The sequence below is a fragment of the Astatotilapia calliptera genome, chromosome 12, assembly GCF_900246225.1.
Source record: "Astatotilapia calliptera chromosome 12, fAstCal1.2, whole genome shotgun sequence".
NCBI lineage: Eukaryota > Metazoa > Chordata > Actinopteri > Cichliformes > Cichlidae > Astatotilapia > Astatotilapia calliptera.
Window position 1 is genome coordinate 33247392 of NC_039313.1, and position 20566 is coordinate 33267957.

The following is a 20566-nucleotide window of genomic DNA, read 5'->3' on the forward strand; positions in this document are numbered from 1 at the left end:
TTGGATCAAATTTAGCATCTTTGTATTTCCATAGACTAACGAGGATGCTAACTAGTAGGACCTTCTTTTTCATCATCATGTTCAGGGTTTTCATCACTGCACTGTAAACTTGTCTGAGTCCATCATGTAGTAGAAACTACCAGGATGGGCAAAAATACACTTCTTTGCGTGGTCTGTATGTACAATGTAACAGGGATATATTTATATGATTGATGTGTATTTTTAATATGACTGTCAATTCTAATGTGTGTTTTCTACAACATTAGCTGTAGCTGTTAAGCTGCCAAATACTCAACCTCGACCTACAGTCAGCAACATAAGTGTTTAGACCAAGGATAGGCAACACTAGGCCTCGAGTGTCGGTGTCCTGCAGGTTTTAGATGTGTCCTTGATCCATCACAGCTGATTCAAATGGCTAAATTACCTCCCCAACATGTCTTGAAGTTCTCCAGAGGCCTGGTAATGAACTAATCATTTGATTCAGGTGTGTTGACACATGGTGATATCTAAAACCTGTAGGACACCGGCCCTCGAGGTCTGGAGTTGCCTACCCCTGGTTTAGACAGTGACACAGTTGTTATAATTGTGCCTCTGTACACCACTGCAGTGGATTTTTAAATCAAACATACAAGTTGAAATAAGACGAAATCGCCTGACTCAAAGCTGAGAGCTCTCAACTTCTGCTTTTGATGGAGATGTAACTAAAACATTTAAACAGATTTTAAGACATTTGATACGTTTTAAATGGTCTGGCATTTATGTAGCACTTTCTCAGTTTACTTCACTACAAGCCACATTGACACAGCACTTTTTAATTCCTGCATTTAGTGCTTTATGTACAACGCATGCTGTTGCACACCCACAGGTGCATCGGGAGGGAATCTGGTGCTTAGTATACTGCTCAAGAATATTTCAACATATGCTGTGAAGAGGTAGATATCGGAACAAAGCCACAAACACCCAAAACTTATTACTTAACGTATTGGTAAAAGTGCATTTTAGAGATTTTAATACCTTTTAAGAACCAGTAGATACTCCATATTTAACACTGACACTGTATTACTGTCTTAAGAGATGCTATGCATTTAGCAGAGGGGTTCAGCCTGGGGTAGGTTTAGTGTAGCTGAGCGCAAGTCATATTTTTCATCTAGTGACAAGCTCTAGGGCCAAGTTTCTTTCACAGACCATTAGTTTCATCTTGTCTTTCAATTTACTTCATCTCAACTGAGTGAATCACCTGTGATGGAATCAGCCAACCTCATAACCTCAAATGATCGCCCTTCCTCCCATTCCACCAAAGTGTACGTTTAAACTGGTAAATTTCACTGTGGCAAATACAGGAAACTGAACAAAGTAACAGTGACATCTTCCATTAACTTTTAAGTAGCCTATTTAAAAGAAAGGAAATGGGATTTCAGGGTGCTGACAGGTTGCATCAATAGGCCAAGGGTTTGACAGCAAGGGTAAGCCTTGAGGAAAGGTTAAGCAGGGGGGGGTCTGCAGGAAAAGCATAGTTTTATATGATCATAAAGGAATCCTGAGACCAGTAACGATGCTGCAAACTCAAAACTGAGATCATAAAAACACAAGAATAAAATTATACAAACATCGAACACAGGTATTACCCATTAGCAGGAACATTAGGGGTAATTATGTAAAGAAAAGCAACACAGCCAGAGTGACATGTTCATTTTAAGCCTTCAAGCCTGTGTATCATTCAGGTTGTTGAAGGGAAAAAGACACAATTGTCTCCAAAAGCTTTATACATGCAGATCTGTTGGACACAACAGCTGTGAGGAAAGAGCTCATTTTTGAACCAACACGCTGGTGACCAAATCTGAATGACAAAAGCATATTTAAAATACAACACATTAGACTAATGGTGCTTTGTTTTCAATCACAATTCAAATGTTCCATTTACAAACTGCAAACAGCGCTAACTTCTCATCACAGGATGTTTGTCTGTTTTGCAAATTAGCGGGTTCATAAATTTGAACCCTTTATGTTGGGAGATGTTTTTAGAATTGGTTCAATTAGCTAAACTGTTCATTGTACCAATGTTTATAAAAACAGCTTAATGGTTTACTGGTTTCACCCGACATCAGTCTAACCATGTGCTTCCAGTAAAACTGGCACAATGTTAAACAAATCCAGGAAGGTGTGTCAGTGAGGGCATGTTGCTATTAAGATTATATGATTATTAATATTATGAAATGTAACCTTATGAATGGCCACCAAGGCTGAGTCATATTCCCGCAAGCGTGTGGTGCAAGGAGGAGGAAAATTGTAACAAAGCTCAAGAAATAAATAAAACGGAATTCAGGGAACATGAGCGAAGACATACGGTTAAACTTTATATTAATAAACTACTGGTGACAGCATGACATTAACCAAATAGTCAGTATAACAGCAAAGATTACAGAGCTTTACTGTAACTTAACAGTGAAAGTTTCTTGATGCATTTTCAATCATCCAGGTAAGTAAATCTCCAAAAGTTGATTCTGTTCATCTGGACGCAGCGTTTTGTGGGAGAAACGTTTCGTCACTCATCCAAGTGACTTCTTCAGTCTCAGCTGACTGAGAAATTTCTTACAGTGTAGCCAATCATGTCAAAAAACTGAAATACTATGAATTGCTTTTTCCTTAGATCTTACATACACACATGTTAAGTGATTTATTTTAACCACCTAGGACCTTACGTCCACATATGTGGACACCACATTTTGGGTCGTCTAGACCAAAATACTGAATTTTGCTCTACATGGGCCTGAAATCCACTTATGACGACATTATACTGCCACTGTTATATCGAAATTTAAAGTGAATGTCCTCACATGTGGATCTCCAAAAAATTTTTTTAAAAATCTGGTAATTCTTTGTTTTTGCATTCATCAGGTCCCAATCAGCCCAAATATCAAAGAGAAATTAAAAATGCATGCCATGAAAGAGTTTGGGTATTAGGAGGTTAAGGCCTATTATGGTTTAGAGGTCATCAAGAGACTCTAGGAACCTGATTTACATAAGAAATGCAAAATTTAGTTTCATCTAAAAAAAAAAGAGGACTTTGGCTCTCCAAGCAGCAGCCCAGTTCTCTTTTTGCTCAGCCCGTCGTCTCAACACAGAGATTAGGGATGTGATCGCAGGATGGATGGTAGGAGGACGATCATCACCTAGACAACTATGATGTCGGCAGTCTTCCCCGTGATTTTGGTTGTGTGTACTGAACTAGATAAAGAGATGTGTGCCATTTATACTATCTGAATAAAAATCTAATCAACCTCAAAATAATTTGAGATACTCAGTTTCTGATTTTATAAGCTATGAGCCATAAAATATATCATATATAAAAGCATCCTGAGTAATGTGTATATGTATATATAAAAGTTTACCCTTTTGAATTAAATAAAAATGCATAAATAAACAAAACTTTTTTCCGAGATGCAGTGGGATGTCTCAGCGCCCCTACAGCTGTCCTGCTTATGTGGAAATTCATTTAAAAAAAATAAGAGATGACCGTTTTCCAGCCTAAAACAGAAGCTGTGACCTGAGGAAATGTTTGTGAATTTTAACCTTGCATCCACAGATTTTTAAAATCGGGCCAGTTTTGCCTCTGGGCTTCAACGAACATTTTTTTTTCCCTTTCGGGCTCACCTGTGGGCATTCGACACGTCCACACTCGGCCCTCTGACAGAGGACCTGACCCCGGCTGCAGGTACAGAACTCGCAGCCGGTGCTGTTCCACATGTCTCCATGGTAACGCACTGCGCCCTGGTACTGGCAGCTTCCCTTAGCAGCAGCGCATTCATCACAGCACTGCCCGGCACGCTTCACTTTGGTCTGCCCCTGTTTGGAGGCAGGATAATGTTATTTACAGATGATGAAAGAATGCAAACTGAGCAGCGGGAGAAGACGACGGAAATCCAAGGAGCTTATAAAAATGCTGGTTTTGTGCATCTCTGTTTCAGCAGAGAGAGATAAGAGGAGCGAGGGAAGAGAGAGTATGTGTTTTGCATTATTAAGGGGAAAGACACCAAGCAGAGTGGGCCGCCAGACCGTTCTTCTAACTTTATTTGAAAGTGCACAGAGGTGTGCTTTTCCTGACACTGCAGATGTCACGCTTACTCTGTGTCTCAGCTCTGACAGCTACTGTAGTTTATTTTGACACAATCTCACACAATCTCACAAAACCATCAACTGCAGGACTTTGAAATATCAGGAAAAGTGGATGCAAACTGTTTTCGAGTCATATTAAGAAAATACTTTAAAAAAATAAATAAATTACACATTTGTGAACCGTATAATGTGCAATTTTATCAACACGTGATTTACAGAAATGTAGTTTTCCTGACAAACATGTGTTTGCAGGGAGCCCGAGGCCTGTCCCATTGCACGGCCAACACACAGAAACAGACACTTGCATTCACACCTACGCCCTGTTTAGAATCACCAACCTAACAGGCATGTCTTTGAATTGTGGGAGGAAGCCAGAAGACCTGGACCAATCACATCCAACGATCCCTTGTTAGCAAGGTGACAGTCCTAACCACAGCACCGTGCAGCCCTTACTTAAGAAAAACACCTGCAGGTTTACACTGGCTTCCATTACAATGTAGAATAAATGTTTAAATCCTGCAGCTAGTTTATAAATTGCTCAAAGCAAAGATATATTTTTTATGTGCCTAAAGAATTTAAACTCATTTCGGCTTTAGAGCGTTAGTCTGACTTTTTTCAATGGTTTTTTTGTGCATGTGTGTATTTGGTCTTGTGGGTTTTGTATTTTCTTCTTTGACAGCATCAACGTCACATCTTCTTTTTTTCCATTTGATAAATTTTCCCATGTTGCACTGGTAAAAAATACTTCCTGGATCTATTTCTAAGTTGTGTCAAGCATCACCTCTGGCAAAAATGTTCGAGTGAATCTGTTTTTTAACTTTCTGGGTAATCTGGCTGTTAAACTGATAATCTGAAGACTTAGTTATGAAAAGGTTAGCTTAGCGCTGGGGTGGGTTGGGTAAAGTGTCCAGAAAATAGATCTGAGGTTCAGAGATAGTTAGCGATGCATGATACTGTCACAGTGTGTGGCGACTTCTGCATAAAACCGAATGTCAGCGATTGCGCGCGTGCGTTTGTGTGCATGAGACTACTCACCTTGTCGCAGGTTATGGGTGGGCAGGTTTTAGTGTGGCATTTAGATTGACCCCGGTCACACACGCACGTGGTGCAGGTGTTCTTCTGCCACTGCTCACCGTGCTGCCAAGAGACACACAAATACACATTTAGACCATCTCCAAACCCACACACACTTTCAGGCTTACACACAGTGAATCACAAGCTGTTTGCAGGAAACTCACAGCTCATTTGAAACCAGTGAGCGCCTTCTTTTCTTTGAGAACAACAATGGGATGTCTCTGCAGTGTGAAAAGCATACAAACACGGAGCCAGCCACCAGATTTCCACATGATTCTCTTTAATTTGAAGACTATAACAGCAGTGAGCTCAAACACTGAATACACAACTTGCACAGGAAATGTGAAGTATTGAAACAGTTAGTTAATGAAGTATTTGAAATATGTATGAAGCATATTATTGAAAGCAAACTGGACTTTTATTGTGTAGGTCACCTTTGTGCAGTCGCTGCCTTTTGGAACATTTTTAATGGATTTTTGTGACAAAGAAATATGGCCTGCTATGTGCAATTATCCAAAAAGCCAGTGCTGCATTTTTTGTTAGTGAACTTTTATTTATTAGCCTGTTACTTCACACTAAATAGAATTTATCGGTGTCTGTGGGTTGCACCAGATACTAGCTTTAGGCAATAGCTTAACACTCAACCCTCTGCCGCAAACATAGCAACCTCTGGCTTCAAAAACCCAGAGGTGTACAGGCACTTGTGTTAAAAAAATATTCTGGTAAAAGCTGAAGTACCGATTAAACTTCTTTATTCAATTAAAAGTGAGAAAGTCCAGGCTCGCTCACTGTTTTTACTCGTTGAGAAATACAGCTGCTGTATTTTTAGCTAGCAAAACACCGTGTGAGAGACTGCACAGAAACAGCTGATGTTTGTTGAGCTGATAGAAACTTGAATTTGAAAATAACTGCAAACTAAAAAAAAAAAAGCAAGAAAGTTTACAGGTTACTCTCTTTGTAGCACTAGCTTGACACTTGTACCGCAAACACAACTTATGAACTGCACCAAAAACAAATGGGCTTGACGTTTGCAGTCACACAGTGTGCACAGTGCACCTGCTGTGAAAGCTGTCATGGTGCGTGGCTCTGTGTCTGAGGAGTGTTTGGGATGCCCCGGTGACCACACCCTCAGGTTGGGCCGTCACCATCACACCTGCATCCCATTCCAGGCGATTACGAGGAGGAATATTTAACCCTGCATAGACGGTTGCTCCACGCCAGTCAGTGATCACCCCTCAGTGGTTACTGTCCAGCCTGCCACCTGACTGTCCTGCTGCCTGCTTGGCTCTCAGAGTGTACCACCTGACCTCGTCTCTGCCTCCTCGGATTTACCTCCCACGAGTCCCACGGTCCGGCTCTGATCGTAAGCCAGATTGCTCTAGCCCGGTCTTGTTGTGTCACTCCATTCCCCTGCACACTAACAACCTTTTCCCCTTTTCTGTTGCAGCCTCCCACAGTCCCGATTACAGCTTCCCTGTGTCCTTTGTTTTCCTGGTTTCCTTCAGTTCTGCAATTAGCCTCTCACCTCCCTTGGTTATTCTGGGTCACCTTTTGTTGAATAATAAAACTTGTACTTACTCGTACTGAAGTGTATTGAGTTTATTTTTGGGCCCCACTTGATTGCGTGAACTGTGGTCCATGACAAAAGTGTAAGAAGTAGAAAGTACAGATATTTGTGTAGAAATGTTGGGAGTAAAAGTTGCCCAGTGCAGAAACAAGTGGGTGACATCACAGTGGCTACGTCTGTGTTTTACATTCAGCATTCAGGTGTGGACGAGTGTTATCCTGCTGGCGGAGGTTGAGGATGTTAGGAGGATGTTACTCTCAGTGTTGTTGGTGCATTTCAGGAGGACGCTGCTAATAAAGTTACACAAGTACACAGTGAATTTGCGTTTATTATTATATTTACAAAATATCTGTTTTTTGTGTTGGTCGTATCATTTTATTTTGTTGTATTTATCTGCGACACCTTAAAAGGCCAGTCTGTGAAAATATGTCTGACATTAAACCGGTCCATGGTGCAAAAAAGGTTGGGGACCGCTGCCTTAGAGGAGGGTGTGCTTGATCTGCAACACTTAGGTGGGCACCACATGAATGCTAAAGATTCCCACCAGAGCACTGCAATGACATCACTTTAGCTTTTTCCCGGTGCAGTAACGCAATCATTTAAAATCATAGTTCTTTGATCTTCCTTGGTCTGTTGTAACAGGTATTTAAAACAGTCAGCAGCATGTTAAGCTGCACTTTTTCTACAATATTGTTATTGTTGTCAATGTTAATCAAAAACGCAAACACACAAAACACACACAGAAAAGGACAAACAGCTCTTATGTCATTTGGTTATTATTATGTTTCTTGGTCAGCTGTATCCTTCACAAACTCTTCCTGCAGTGATCGATGACAGGTTTCAGACGCATCCATTTAATTTGTACCTTCTTTATAAAGTTCTGACTCCCTTTCACAGAAAACATTTGCTTGTGCGCTACGTTGTCATGATACCAAAGGAAATGTCGCACAGATGTTCCACGTCTGATGTGTTTAAGATCCTAAACGTATTATCTGTTTAAATTTAAGGTCAAATTCTGTAAATGTCAGATTAAATTCCAACTTCCTTCCTCCTCCACCCTAAACTGCTCAATTAAATATTGATTATAGCCCAGAGGATGCAAATTATTTCATTATTTAAGGCATCAAAACCCTGTGAGGCACACTGTAGAGCTCTTTGAACATAACTTGCATGAAACTCTCTTTCGTATGCATGCGTATTACGAAGTGTATAATAATGATCTATATCACAGAGGTCCAGACTACTTCACTCTCTTCTGAACAACCAGGCTGATTAAAGGACAGCACAATAAATAGCTTTTAGGATGCACAATGTTAATAAAGTCTTAAATATCTGGAATCTTGTGCTGTATACATGCAGACACACTTATTTACATTTCCTATAACTTCATCCACGTTCACATTTAGAGGATTTCTGCACCAACGATGGAGACTTTTAACAGTCACCATAGATCCCATGATCGTGTTACAATTTTGAGGGTAAAAGCAAAAACGATGCCTGTTATAACCCATTATAATGTGTCCTTTGATCCTTTTTGCCTTTGTGAAGTTTAGCTCGTACTACAGAGCAGGTTAAACATACTCAGGACATCTCTTTTGAGTTTAAGTTATCTAATAAAATTGGTTATGACCTTGACAGGCCAACCCAGGGTTTATAGTGTAGATACAATAATATGTGTGTGTGCATGCCGATGTGGAGGCACTCATGTATGGACTGTATAGCTACTCAGTTAGGTAATCGACACCAGAGGCAAAGCATCACAATTCCTTCTCTTATCCGTCAAGATGACGCCAACATGAATGAGAGAGAGTGTGTGTGTGTGTGTGTGTGTGTGTGTGTGTGTGTGTGTGTGTGTGTGTGTGTGTGTGTGTGTGTGTGTGGTAACGCAAACACACATTAGATAGAATGGGACATTCTGTGATCAAAAGAGAAAGTTGGCAGTGAGCGAGATGGGAGCATGTGCACTGCAAACACAGCAGGAGAGGAGAAGGAGGAGGAGGAGGAAGAGGAGGAGAGACGAAGGCTCAGACTTTTCATGTCAATAGAGACATTCACATATTCACTGCATGCATCATATTCTCACTATCATCACAGATATTCTAATCAATGTTTCAGGTTTCAAATGTATAGATTTATGAGCCGTTATCAGCTGCCTCCAACACACAGAGGCTTTGTAAACCACAGGATTCACACAAATCTGCACAATAACAGGTGCATACACAGTACAAGCACAGTTCAAACACCCACAGGCTGCCTACCTGGTACTGTTTTCCAGCTGACAGACAAGGGTTGGACACACACTGGGGACAGCACTCTCCTGGCTGGATCACCAAGTTCTCATGCTGAGGAAACATTGCACACACACAAGCACAAACCCTCTCAGATTACCGTTATTTCACTGTATTTCACACAACAAAGGGCATATAAGCTTTGACAGTACTGTTAGCCCACCTGACATTTTAGCAAATACAATTACCAAGAGGTTGATAAGATGAATTTCATCCTTAGCACAAAGCCAAACCACCTTGCAACAACTTCAAACCTTTCTTACTTGCATTTCATTTTTTAACACATGAATATTTATTTAACCTGTGAAGGAATAAAAAAAGCACTAAAATAGAAAAAAGAGGTTTCTATAACCCAAGAGGCATACTGGAATTTAAAACAGGCTCCTCTATCTTTAGCATTTCAATATAATTTGTTTCTTTTCTAAGAATAGCTGAAATAAATATTCCACTTTTGTTGTGTATTTCGGGGAGTTTTCTGTGAGCGGTGGCAGAGTGGAGCAGGTGACTGATGCAGTGTTTGCAGGCCTGGTCTGTTGTGATGAGAATACAGGTGAAGGTGTCAGTGTTCCTCTCCTCAGCCATGACCACGAGCTGTTAGTCACCGAGAGTAAAAATACGACAGAAGCAGCGAAAATGAGTCTCTGCGCTTAGCTTTAGACTAGAAAGGTGGTGAGCTGAGGGATTTAGGAGGTAACAGAGGAAAGCTGACTAGGATGGATCCAAGACACCTCCTTCCAAATCCTTCTTTTAATGCAAGTAGGTTTAGTGAATTAAAAAACAGTGACTGCCCACATGAAAATTAAAGATCAAAACCTCTTAAAATTGTGTGTTTCTGTAAACCTACCGGTTTGCAGGCCACTTGCTGACACTCTGCTACTGAACACTGGACCTCTCCATTGCTGCAGACACATCTGGAACAGAGGCTGGGCTTCCACTCCTCTCCATCCCTGTAAACGATCCCCTGCCAAGAGCAAGACTCTAACAAACACACACACACACGCACACACAGATAAAAACTAAATGAGTAAATAGTGTCAGGTAATGAGCTGACAGTTCAGGCATTGTTTGCATGCACACAGAGTGATTTAGGGTCAGGAGAGAAGAAAGAAAGTAGTAGCAAATTAGCTGCTAACCACTGGGATGCATCATAGCAGCTCAAAGACGTCATTACAGTCTCGATTAACCTTTCAGCTCCAATCTGGCTGCTCTGTGCACTCTATAAACTCTGAGTTTTTCACAACACATCTGGTCTGATCCAAGTATATGAGCGATACGTATAAAGAGTTCATCTCTAGTAATCTACTGCATGTCTGACATACACCAATCTGATATTTATGATTGGATATCGGTCCAATCCTCAATCAAAAGCAGAATCGGGCAAAGGTAAAAATGGGCTGATCTACAGATACAGAAAGTTATACTCCTGGATGTATCTGTTTGTGCCTTTAGGTCAAGCCTGATGTTGCCTTACATATTAAAGAACTACTCCCAGTCTATTCCTCAGGGTGAGGAATGCAGCTTATTTATTTAGCACTGATAGCACTGCTCAGTACGGCCAACAGTTTCACTATATCCAGTAATTAAAACATCATTCAATCAGCTGTAAGAAAGGCATTTAAACGCATACCTGACTAAGAACTGCTTTGCATTTTTATTGCTGTTTCATGTGGATGGATACATCTTTAGCATTTAAGCCTTTGGACATTGGGATTAATTAATCATGTCTTCCTGAAGCTAATACTGCGGGAAGAATGTTTTAATAACTTGTAACCTTTAAGTTTTGGAAAATAATGCAGTCACACAAATCACCGCTGGCATAAAGTTTTCAGAAAGAAATCCGAGTCTGGAGCGGCTCGTCAAAAAAGTGTCAGGGCCCGGTCAGACTAAGGAGTACTGATGAAACATTGGGGTTTTGAAGTTAGGAGATGATAATGTTTGAGGTTGAGGTGTTTTCTCTTTACTTAGTGGTTTTTATTCAAAGTCATTAGTTAACCTGCTGCTGGCGGATGCCTGAGGTCTCACTCAGGCTACGTCCACACCAATGCCTTTTTGTTTTCAAACGAAAACGATGCGTTTTCTCTCCCGTCCACACTGAGACGGCGTTTTCCCCAAGGAAAAATGCAGCGTTTTGAAAGCGCTCTCGAAAACGCTGCATTTCAAAACGGAGCTGTCCCGTCGCAGTGTGGACACTCGAAAATGCAGACTTTCGAAAACGATGACGCATGTTGGTCATATGATGCAGTCATGTGACGACTTAAACCAAGAATTCGGTGCTTTGTCTTGCCATTTCGCCGCCACGTTTCAAAGAGCCGGAATGTAAATAATGACGCAGATCGAGTCGTCTTGCATTTCACGCATGCGCGGAACTGCAACGTCAGCGTTTTCGGCTGTTTTAGTGTGGATGTGCAACTCATTGAAAACGACTGAAAACGCTAGTGTGGACGCGGAACGTTTTCAGACGAAGACGCCATTTTCAAATCCATCCGGGCTAGTGTGAACGTAGCCTCAGTCGAGGCGAGGCAAAGCATCACTGTCAAGTAATAAGGGTTTGTTCCTGTGTGGACAACATTTACCTGCAGTTCTCACCTAAATGCATTCGGTCAGCAGATTCATATCTTCTACTTTTTCAAGTCTTAACTTAGTTTTGGAAACAGATACAGCAAAAGGATACGACACTTTATAGATTTAATGAAGCTTTGGTATCCGAAGAGCTACGGCAACATTCACCTTTGGTGCAAATGTTGAGACACATTTCAGACAATAAAGACAGAGGCTGATTCACATGAGTCATTTGTTCACTGGAATATAATTTTCATGTTTTAGCAGAAGGGTGCGCAGACAATTAAGTAGAAAGCTGTGTCTTTGCGTATGTGTCCTGTTTCCTGTTTTACTTTGATAGTCCGTGTCCCATGTCAGTGTAGCCTGCTTTGCTTCCTGTGTCTCGTTATGTCAGATTAGCCCCAGCTGCGCTTCCCTCCTGTTTCCCATTCCCTCGTTACTCCCTGCCATTTTTAAGCCCTGTGTTTTTCTCTGGTAGTTGTCGTATTGTACCCTATAGTGTTCGGGTTTTTGTTTTGTATTCGTAGTAGTGATTTCCAGCAATAAATTTCCTGTGCGTGAGTCCTGCGTTTGGGTCCTGCATCCTACCTGCCACAGAGCAAACCATGACACAAAGAATGTGACACATCTGCAAAGTCTTTCCTTTTTCATTTACTCCTGAAAACTAACAAAAAGAAATCATATCCATAGTCACCACCACACAGTTTTGCTCTGTTTGCATATATCGTACTCATCCTACCCATTTGTAGATGCCCTTTCAGAGATATCTAAAGATCAATTATTGTCTAAATTAATGAAAAGAAGCAAACAATTTCCATGAGATGCAACATGTTTTTCATGTATCTACACAGAGTTATGATCATTTAAAAGAAATCTGCGTGGAAAAAAAGCGGCACCTATAATCTACAAAGTATGCTATGTGTTAGCCCTAATTTAGCCCTCACCTCCATTGCTGGCACACTTGGGGCAACACTCCCCGGCTGGGGTGAACAGGCTTTGATCCCCGGGACAGGTGAGATGTGGGCAGGGGCGAGTGCTGCAGGATACGCTCCCTCCGGAGCAAGTACACACTGAGCAAGGCGAGGGACTCCACTGACTGTCATGCTGTGGAAATCAAAGAAACCAAGTGACAGTTACACAGAGAAATACAACGAGGGTGCAAAGAAAAAGACGAGGAAACAGCAGAGAGACAGTGACAAGAGGAAAGCTGTTTTCTTTCTGTAAACGTGACGACTTTGTAAGACTAAGCCTGAGTGACAGAGAGCAGAGTCGCAGACGGGCAGAAGATCTTCAGAACAAAGAGAGACCATGAGAAGAAGCGATAAGGAGCAAAACCCTGATTAAAATATAAGAGGGTGTATGCGAATGTAGATAGGGAGGCACGCTGTGAAAAGGCATTGCCTTAACATTTGAACGCTGACATGCATATATCTAATTCAAGTTTGTACTAAACTTTAAGTTGACGACAGCTTTTCGACTGATAGCTAAACTGCAGTGCTGTAAGCCTGTTGGTGATTTTCCCAGGCTTTTCTTCACACATGTATGAAAGAGTTATCACTTCAGGCGAGTGTATGTTCATGCAAACCATGAAGATGTTTCTTTTCTGTGACTGACAGAACAGGATAGATTAAACAGTCATTCTGAGGTATTACAGAGACTTCGATATCCATCTGTTATACATCCATTTGTGGATACCGTGGAAGACCAGAGCAGTTCTTTCACTCTAAATGAGATATCAGCAGGTCCATCATGCCTGCAGTCATAATGATAGAAGTTAAGATCTGATTTCTCTCATTTTCAGAGGTGTCAGGCTGAGAAACCTGCATGAAATCCTTCTTAAACCTTTGTAAAACACCTAATTAGTCTTAGGTTTAATGAAGCATTTATCCAAATTCGTTTTCACCCCAGGAAGAAGTCTGTGGCAAACAATTAAGAACTTTATAGTTTTACCAGCCAGGATATTTTTCCCTTATTTTCAATACTGAGGGAAAAATCTGCCAGTGATGTACTGAATTAAAATTCTGTATTATAGCTCTTGCAGAGCGACAGTTCAAACTCAGAAAAGTCTCCAAAGAATGCAGTTATATAAGGATCATCATCCTGTGTGACCTTGTATTTCTGGAAAAAAGGAAGAAGTCATCAGTTCCAGACTGTGTCTCCTGGAAAAGGAGCGGCAGCAATGCAATGTTATTCTTTGCCCTTCAAAGAAGATGCAGCAAAACTCTTAAAATGCTATTACTCCTCTCCAAAACTCATCTCTCCTCTCGCTGTTCAGATCCATGTCAAGTGCTACTTCACCAGGCAAGCAATGCCAACAAACTCTTTAAAATCATTGCCAAGAAAGACCTGTTTCTCTTCAGGTCGTTTACTATCCAAAATGGCAGCCAACGTCATTAAACTAGAGGACACTTGATGGAAAATGAAACAGCCAGAGATGCTTTTGTCAGGGGGGAGAACACTAGCATTAGTTTTTTTTGGAGGTGACTGAGGAGTTGGGTATTGAAGAGCGGTTACAAGTTCCAAACTCATCAGTGTCAAATGATTGATATGAGCCTGTAAATGAGGGCAGAGAAGGAAACAGCAGGTTCCAAAAGAAAAAAACAACTTTGATGAACTAATAAAAAATGAAATAAAACTGAAGCTGTTGCTGCGTTTGTTTCCAAACAGTCAGACACTGGGAGGCATGTCTAAATACCCGAGTCAGGCTGACCTGTCAGCTTTGTGAAAACACAGGATTAGACTGACTAAATTCTTATTGCTCATAAGTGATGTCAGAGACAATAGAAGCGAGAGCCATTGAGAACTAAAGTCTTTATAAAATATGTTTAAAACCTTATTTTGGGGCAAATGCAAAATATTTTAAAACATTTTTATTAGATTTGACTGGAGATTCAATGCAAGTCCTTCAAATAACTACAGCATGTCGAGATGAGTCTACAAACTCTACCAGTGCATGAGCTGAATGACTTTGGTTTGTTCACGCAGAACTTTTTTTACTTTTTGAGTAACTTTTATAATATTTTTTTTAAGAAAAGGGTGGCATACAAGAGAAAACACACATCTATAAATGATTACTGGGCATGTGTCATGGTTCAGTGTCGTTGATGATTGCGTCATGTGTTCTTCTTTTGTGTCATTCATTTTGTCCCTGGTTGCCTTTGTGTTTATTTCCTCCCTCGGTGTATTAAGTTGATTCATGCGTTTTCCCCATGTAGTTATCTCACGTCTTACTTTATTTCTTGATTTAGTTTTCCTTGTGCTTTTTTGTTACTTTTGTTTCCCTTGTCTCGTCATCTGGGATTTAGTTCAGCTGTGTCTTGTTCTCCCCAGGTGGCCTCCATTGCCCTGATTGCCGTTCTGTGTGTGTATATAGTTGATGTTTCCCTTTATTCTTTGGCTTCGTCCACACGTAGCCGGGTATTTTTGAAAACGCAGATTTTTCTATGCGTTTGCACCTTTCGTCCTCACGTAAACGGCGTTTTCGGTCACTGAAAACGGAGATTTCTAAAAACGCCTGCCAGGGTGGAGATTTTCGAAAACTCAGTTTTTGCATTTACGTGTGGACGAGGAAAACGGAGAAAACGCAGCATCAAAGGTGTGCGCCTTTTTTGACGTCACACTGTGCGCCACGTTATTGTTTCGGTGAAATGAATTTCTACAATACTGTTACTGTTAATTGTACTCTCTGCAGTGTTTAAATGCTTACATATACACACAGTTACTGTCCCTCCACACATAGGACTCGGTTCTGCTCCTGTGCACCAGCTTTGTTTACTATTTCCCACTGAGGCTTCTAGACTTCTGATTGGCCAACATTTCTACACAGTTAGGAATATATCACCACCTGTTGCTTTGGCATGTTCCTAGCAGCGTTATCCTTCATTTCTGCGTTTACGTGTGGACGGGATTATTTTTTAAAACGAAAAAAAATACCCGTGTACGTGTGGACGTAGCCTTTGTCACAGGGTCTGCTCCCCTTGCTTTGCTGTTTTCTAGCCCTAGTGTTTTAAAATTTTAGCTTTTACCTTTTCGTATTGTTGTCATCAGCCTAAATAAATGGCTCGCTTTCAGTTCAACCCTACTCTACGTTCCCCACGACCGTGAAACAATGACATTCCAAGAAATAATGCACTGCTTTTACAGACTTCATTTTCCTAATTTTAGGTTTTCCACACAGCTTTAGAGCCTGGCTGCAGGGGTTTCCTCCCATTTAACCATAAAAGCATCAAATGCTGATGTTGGCCCAGGTCGCGGTCAACCTGTCGGTTCACCCAAATGAAAGTTGATGAGGTGAATCGTCTGTGCAAACCGATTGTCACTTTCTTTGTGAACCTGAGTTTGTGCCATGTTGAAGCAGGAAAAGGGATGAATTAGGAAAAGGAAGACAATGATTTAATAAACTTCTGGCAAACTGATCTATAGCTGCTGCATCCTGGTGTAAACATTTCAACCCTGAATAATTTGTATGGTGAAAGAGAAGCAGCCATTTTTATAATCACTTACTCCATAAATGACTCCTTCGTACTGGCAGGAGCCCTGGGATGAGGAGGCGCACTCTGGACAGCACTTGTTGGTGGGGATCCTCAAATGCTCGCCCTTTTTAAAAGACACAAACATGAATAGACTGACAAAAGGAGAAAACACACTCAGAAACTCAATCAGAAAGAGGAAATGAGTTAACCAGCATGGATACATCACATTTCAAATATACAGCCTCTCAATTTCCATGAAGATCAACTGACATGCAACACATCAGTGCACAGAATAATGAGTCAATGAAGACTATCAGGAGCACACAGCATGTGGAATGGAGGTAGTAAAACATATGCAACACAGAGTCTTCTAACTGCGCTGCCCATTCACACTAATTGAGGCCGGCTGTGCAGCAGGAAGAGAACGTGAAAGCGGCGAGAGCCAGACGCAGAGCCTGTTAGAGGTTTCGGTGATGTTTATGGAAGTGACATGGAAAAGAAAAAGGAGGAGGTGAGTGCGATTTGTGAAAGGGAAGAAAAAAGATCCCCCAGAGCTTTCAGAGTGTGTTTTTCCAAATGAAAAATGGTAGGGAAAAAAAAAAATCAAATAGAGCTACACTGAAGCAGCATGAAAGACAAAATTGCATACAAAGACCTGGAAAAATAACAAATCAGTGTAGAAATAACAAGTGGGCGAAACAAATAGATGGAAATTGAGCTGTGCAGCAGGTAATAGTTCTCCCCAAATAAAGAAAAAGACAGAGTTCATATCTTAGCTGAAGCTCGCCATTAATCACCCAGCAGCACACAAAATTTAGAAGTAGAAACAAGCCCCCGAAGTGAATTTTAACAGCGTCTTCAAACTTCATCTGTCACAATGGCTGAATTGTGCAAATAAAATAAACATTATGAGATGAAGCTCCTGGATGTTTTCATATATCTGGATTCTTGATTCGGTGTCTCCTCTCCCGAACTTTTCATCTTTTTTTGTTTGGTTTCAGTCCCCCGAGTCCCCCCGCGCTTTTCTGTCCACTGCTTAAAATTGAATCACCATAACTGAATTTGATCCAATTTGAGTTTTATTGGTGCAAACAAACAGAGACTGTTTAGGATCAAACAGAACAAGAGTTCATTTGTCACCAGAGTGATGCTTTTGTTCAATATTTAAGGCAATTACAGCACATAGGCTTCTGTAAAACACTGACGAGCAAATCCCTGTATGCAGATAAATGGCTCTGCACACACGCTGTCATTTCTTTAGGAATAGTATCAAGATTATTTTGTATTAATGGCAGCTTTTCCAGTTAATTGTTTACACAGAATTAGTCTCTATTTGCTGGGAAAATGCCACTTTCCCAACAACAATTTGAAAGATTTGCCAATTCACTGAAGAGGACATGCTGTGACCGATGCGTGCATCTGCTGAGGCGTTTTAGAGCAGGTTCAGTAACATTTGGGAAGCCTTCATCATTTAGGCCACTGTATTTTAAGACTAGTGCACTCTATAAACATGAAGTCAGACTTTAACCAGCAGTGGTTGAAGTGGGAGCTACAGCATTTTTTACCTTGGACATGCAGAATTCACTGCCACTTCCTGCTGTTGTAGCCCGCCTGTCTACCACAGGAGAACAGCTGACTTGTCCCCAGCGCTACATGAAAAACATTCAGTGAAACTAAGAAGTCGTTGGCTTGGATTTCGAACATAATTCACTAATTTAACTGAGTTTCCTGCCTGTGTTTCAAAGTCTCTACTGTGCAGCTCAGGCTTTCAGCTCCATCTGTCTCATGAACCGTGGGCACATTGGAGGCCGGCGGTAACGAAAGCAGCACCTCAGTCTTGAGCTCTTCACACATCTTTGCTCTGAGTCGACAAACTGCAGCTGAACTGTGAGCTCCTCTCAATGTGATTAATTCAACAGTGATGTTACCAACCAGCTTCAAAAAGTCGAGAGTGCAGCCGAGTCCCGTGTCTTACAGGACGATCGTGTGGCCATGGGAGCAAAAGACAGGCCTGTCATTCTTTGGTAGCAGTGCTCAACGTGAGAGGCGAGCTCATTAATTAGTGTTGCCGGTTTGGGCAACGCAGGCTTTTGTCATCCTCTTATAAGCAAAATAATCATAAATACAAATGAAATACACACGTGCACGTCAACCTCACAATCGCTCGCTGTAGTGGGTCCTGGCTCTTCCAGCACTGAGATGCTGTGATAATAAATTGTCTGCTATCCAGGCATCTCGAGGCGTTTTAAGAGACACATTCAGAATGTATGAAACTCATTTCTCTAATGTTTCCTGAATGCTGTGGCCGTCCTATTAATCGTCTTTATAAGCTCCTGTATCCGTTAACAAACTTACATGTTTAAAAATGCCTTCATACTATACGATAAAGTAAAATACCATAAAACAAAAAAAATGCCATGATGTTTTCTTGGTTATCTTTCAATTGTGCAAAGTACATCTGTCTAAACGACTGATGTCATGGTCTCTGAGTCAGGCACCTTTGGAGTTTCTATTCGGAGGTTTTTTATTGTCCTCGTTTTTGTCAAATGAATTATGTTCAGGTTCATGTGAAGCCTAAAACGCTTCACATGTTCCCAGTCGCGTTTGTCTCCATGCAGTCAGACGCTCATATTTCCACATGCTGTGTCGCCTCTTTGTTACCCGCTGTGCCAGTGAGATACAACTAAGAAGTATCTCAATCTTAGCACTACTAAGATCAAGAACCTGATACAGCTGATGTCTGCTTTCAATTCTAGCATTTTGTTATAAAAGGGTCAGAATGATTGCATTAATAAATGGAAAACATTTCCTCTCACTGTTATCTGAGTCATAAAAGGGGAACAAAATGTTTTTTTTAAAAACTATTACCGCTCCCAATGGTAAAAAATGTTAATAGTTTTAGGAAGATTCAGAATGAAAACATGATTATAGAGTAGAACATATTCTGTTTTGTTTTTTTCCTCTTTGCAATTTCAATTTCTCAAACGTTTTCTGACCTCCTTTGGAAGCTAAAAAACGTTCATGCCCCACACTTTCTATTAGTCATTAACATTTAAAAAAAGGTTTCAAATCAAAATTTATTCAACAAAAGGTCCTGTAGTAGCATCAGCAAACTCTTTTTATTTTACCTAATAATTTTATTTTTTCCACACGATTTGATAACAGCGGCTTAAAAGGGATAAAAGCCAGTGTCATCATCCGCCGTCAGTTCACGCTACACAATATGCGGCTTTAAGAGACAGTGAGAGGACTCCTTTGCAGATCGAGGAAAGCTGATTAACCCACAGTGTCGAAAGTTGCGGGCATTTAGTTATGCGTTTTAGGAAGGTCACAGTGGGAGGGGGTGTTAAGCTTGCAGATAATGGCTTTGGATTTCAAAAGAAAGCCTCATAATCGGAGACTGTCCGATGATAAAATCTCTGAAGCTTTATTTCTGTTTAATCAGTGTAGGTGAGAGGAAGTCACATTACAAGAGGTTTTTAAATGGAGAGGGAGCACACAGCTCGCTGAGCATGATGACTAATTTTTAATTAACATTGGATTGCCAGGCAGCGGAGTGGAATTCATTAGACATCGATTGTTGCCTTAGCTCAGAGTTGGGATTGAATCTGATGCCGTCACTGCAGGCTTGATGTTTAGATCACATCTGAGAAGAAGCATGGGAGAAAACATTTTTGACAATGTGTTCATGTGAATTAAAATGGGCCCAAAGAAAAGGTGCTGGAACGAACGCTCAATGAACATTTGTCATTGTGGCAAATTAAATGGTGCAATTGCCAGACTCGGCTGCACAATAGTCTGCCAGTTCATGAATTCTTGTTGTAAGGGCAACGCACAAAGGAAAGTGATTTAACAGGTCCTTGAAAGTGGATTTGTGCTTGTAAAGAAGGAGATAAAAGGAAATAAAAATATCACAAAGCAAAGGTGAACCTCCTGAACTTCCAAGGCAAGGTTAGGGCTTAATATGAATTTCAATTGGAGGGATGCTGCTTTCGTACCTAAAAAAAGGGTAACCAACGTAGTTTAATGGCTCGAAGACTGATTTGTGCCGCATTTAAACAAAATCTGCACGAATACAGCGTATGCTCCAGTATGAATGCCGTGGGGTCCTCATCATTTATCCTTTACTGAAGTCTCACTGCACCACGGCACTAACACCTGTTTGTATCTCTGAGGTTTTAAAGAAATGTCAATGTTTGATGTCTTCTTAGTCCTCAGTCATGCGAACTAGCAACTTCACAATTTTAAAGTTAGCATAGATTTTAAGCTGAATAAATGAGCTAGCAGATTTCAAAGAAGATTTCAAACCATTATAATAATGTTAATAACGTTTGCTTGTTTCTGCTAACAGTCAGAGTCAGACTGCAGTTGTTTGAACACAGTTAAGTCTCCCAACAGGCGATCCTACAATCGCCTTGTTATAAAGAGTGATCCTCCAGAGGTTGTGGGTGTTGCAAGCTCAACCTTTGACCGAGCAGCTATTTGCTACAACC

At 40.9% G+C, this 20566-nt stretch overlaps 1 protein-coding gene across 4 annotated transcripts in view; it reads right to left on the bottom strand.

Moving 5' to 3' along the window:
• Positions 1 to 20566, bottom strand: part of fras1 (Fraser extracellular matrix complex subunit 1) — a 297426-nt gene that overhangs the window by 180706 nt on the left and 96154 nt on the right. For all 4 annotated transcript variants that reach the window (XM_026186631.1, XM_026186630.1, XM_026186633.1 and 1 more), the window contains 6 exons: positions 16105 to 16197; positions 12546 to 12705; positions 9887 to 10020; positions 9013 to 9096; positions 5149 to 5250; positions 3652 to 3843 (listed from right to left, as the gene is read on the bottom strand). In XM_026186631.1, coding sequence (XP_026042416.1) covers positions 3652 to 3843; positions 5149 to 5250; positions 9013 to 9096; positions 9887 to 10020; positions 12546 to 12705; positions 16105 to 16197 — 765 coding nt within the window. The remainder of the gene's footprint in view (positions 1 to 3651; positions 3844 to 5148; positions 5251 to 9012; positions 9097 to 9886; positions 10021 to 12545; positions 12706 to 16104; positions 16198 to 20566) is intronic.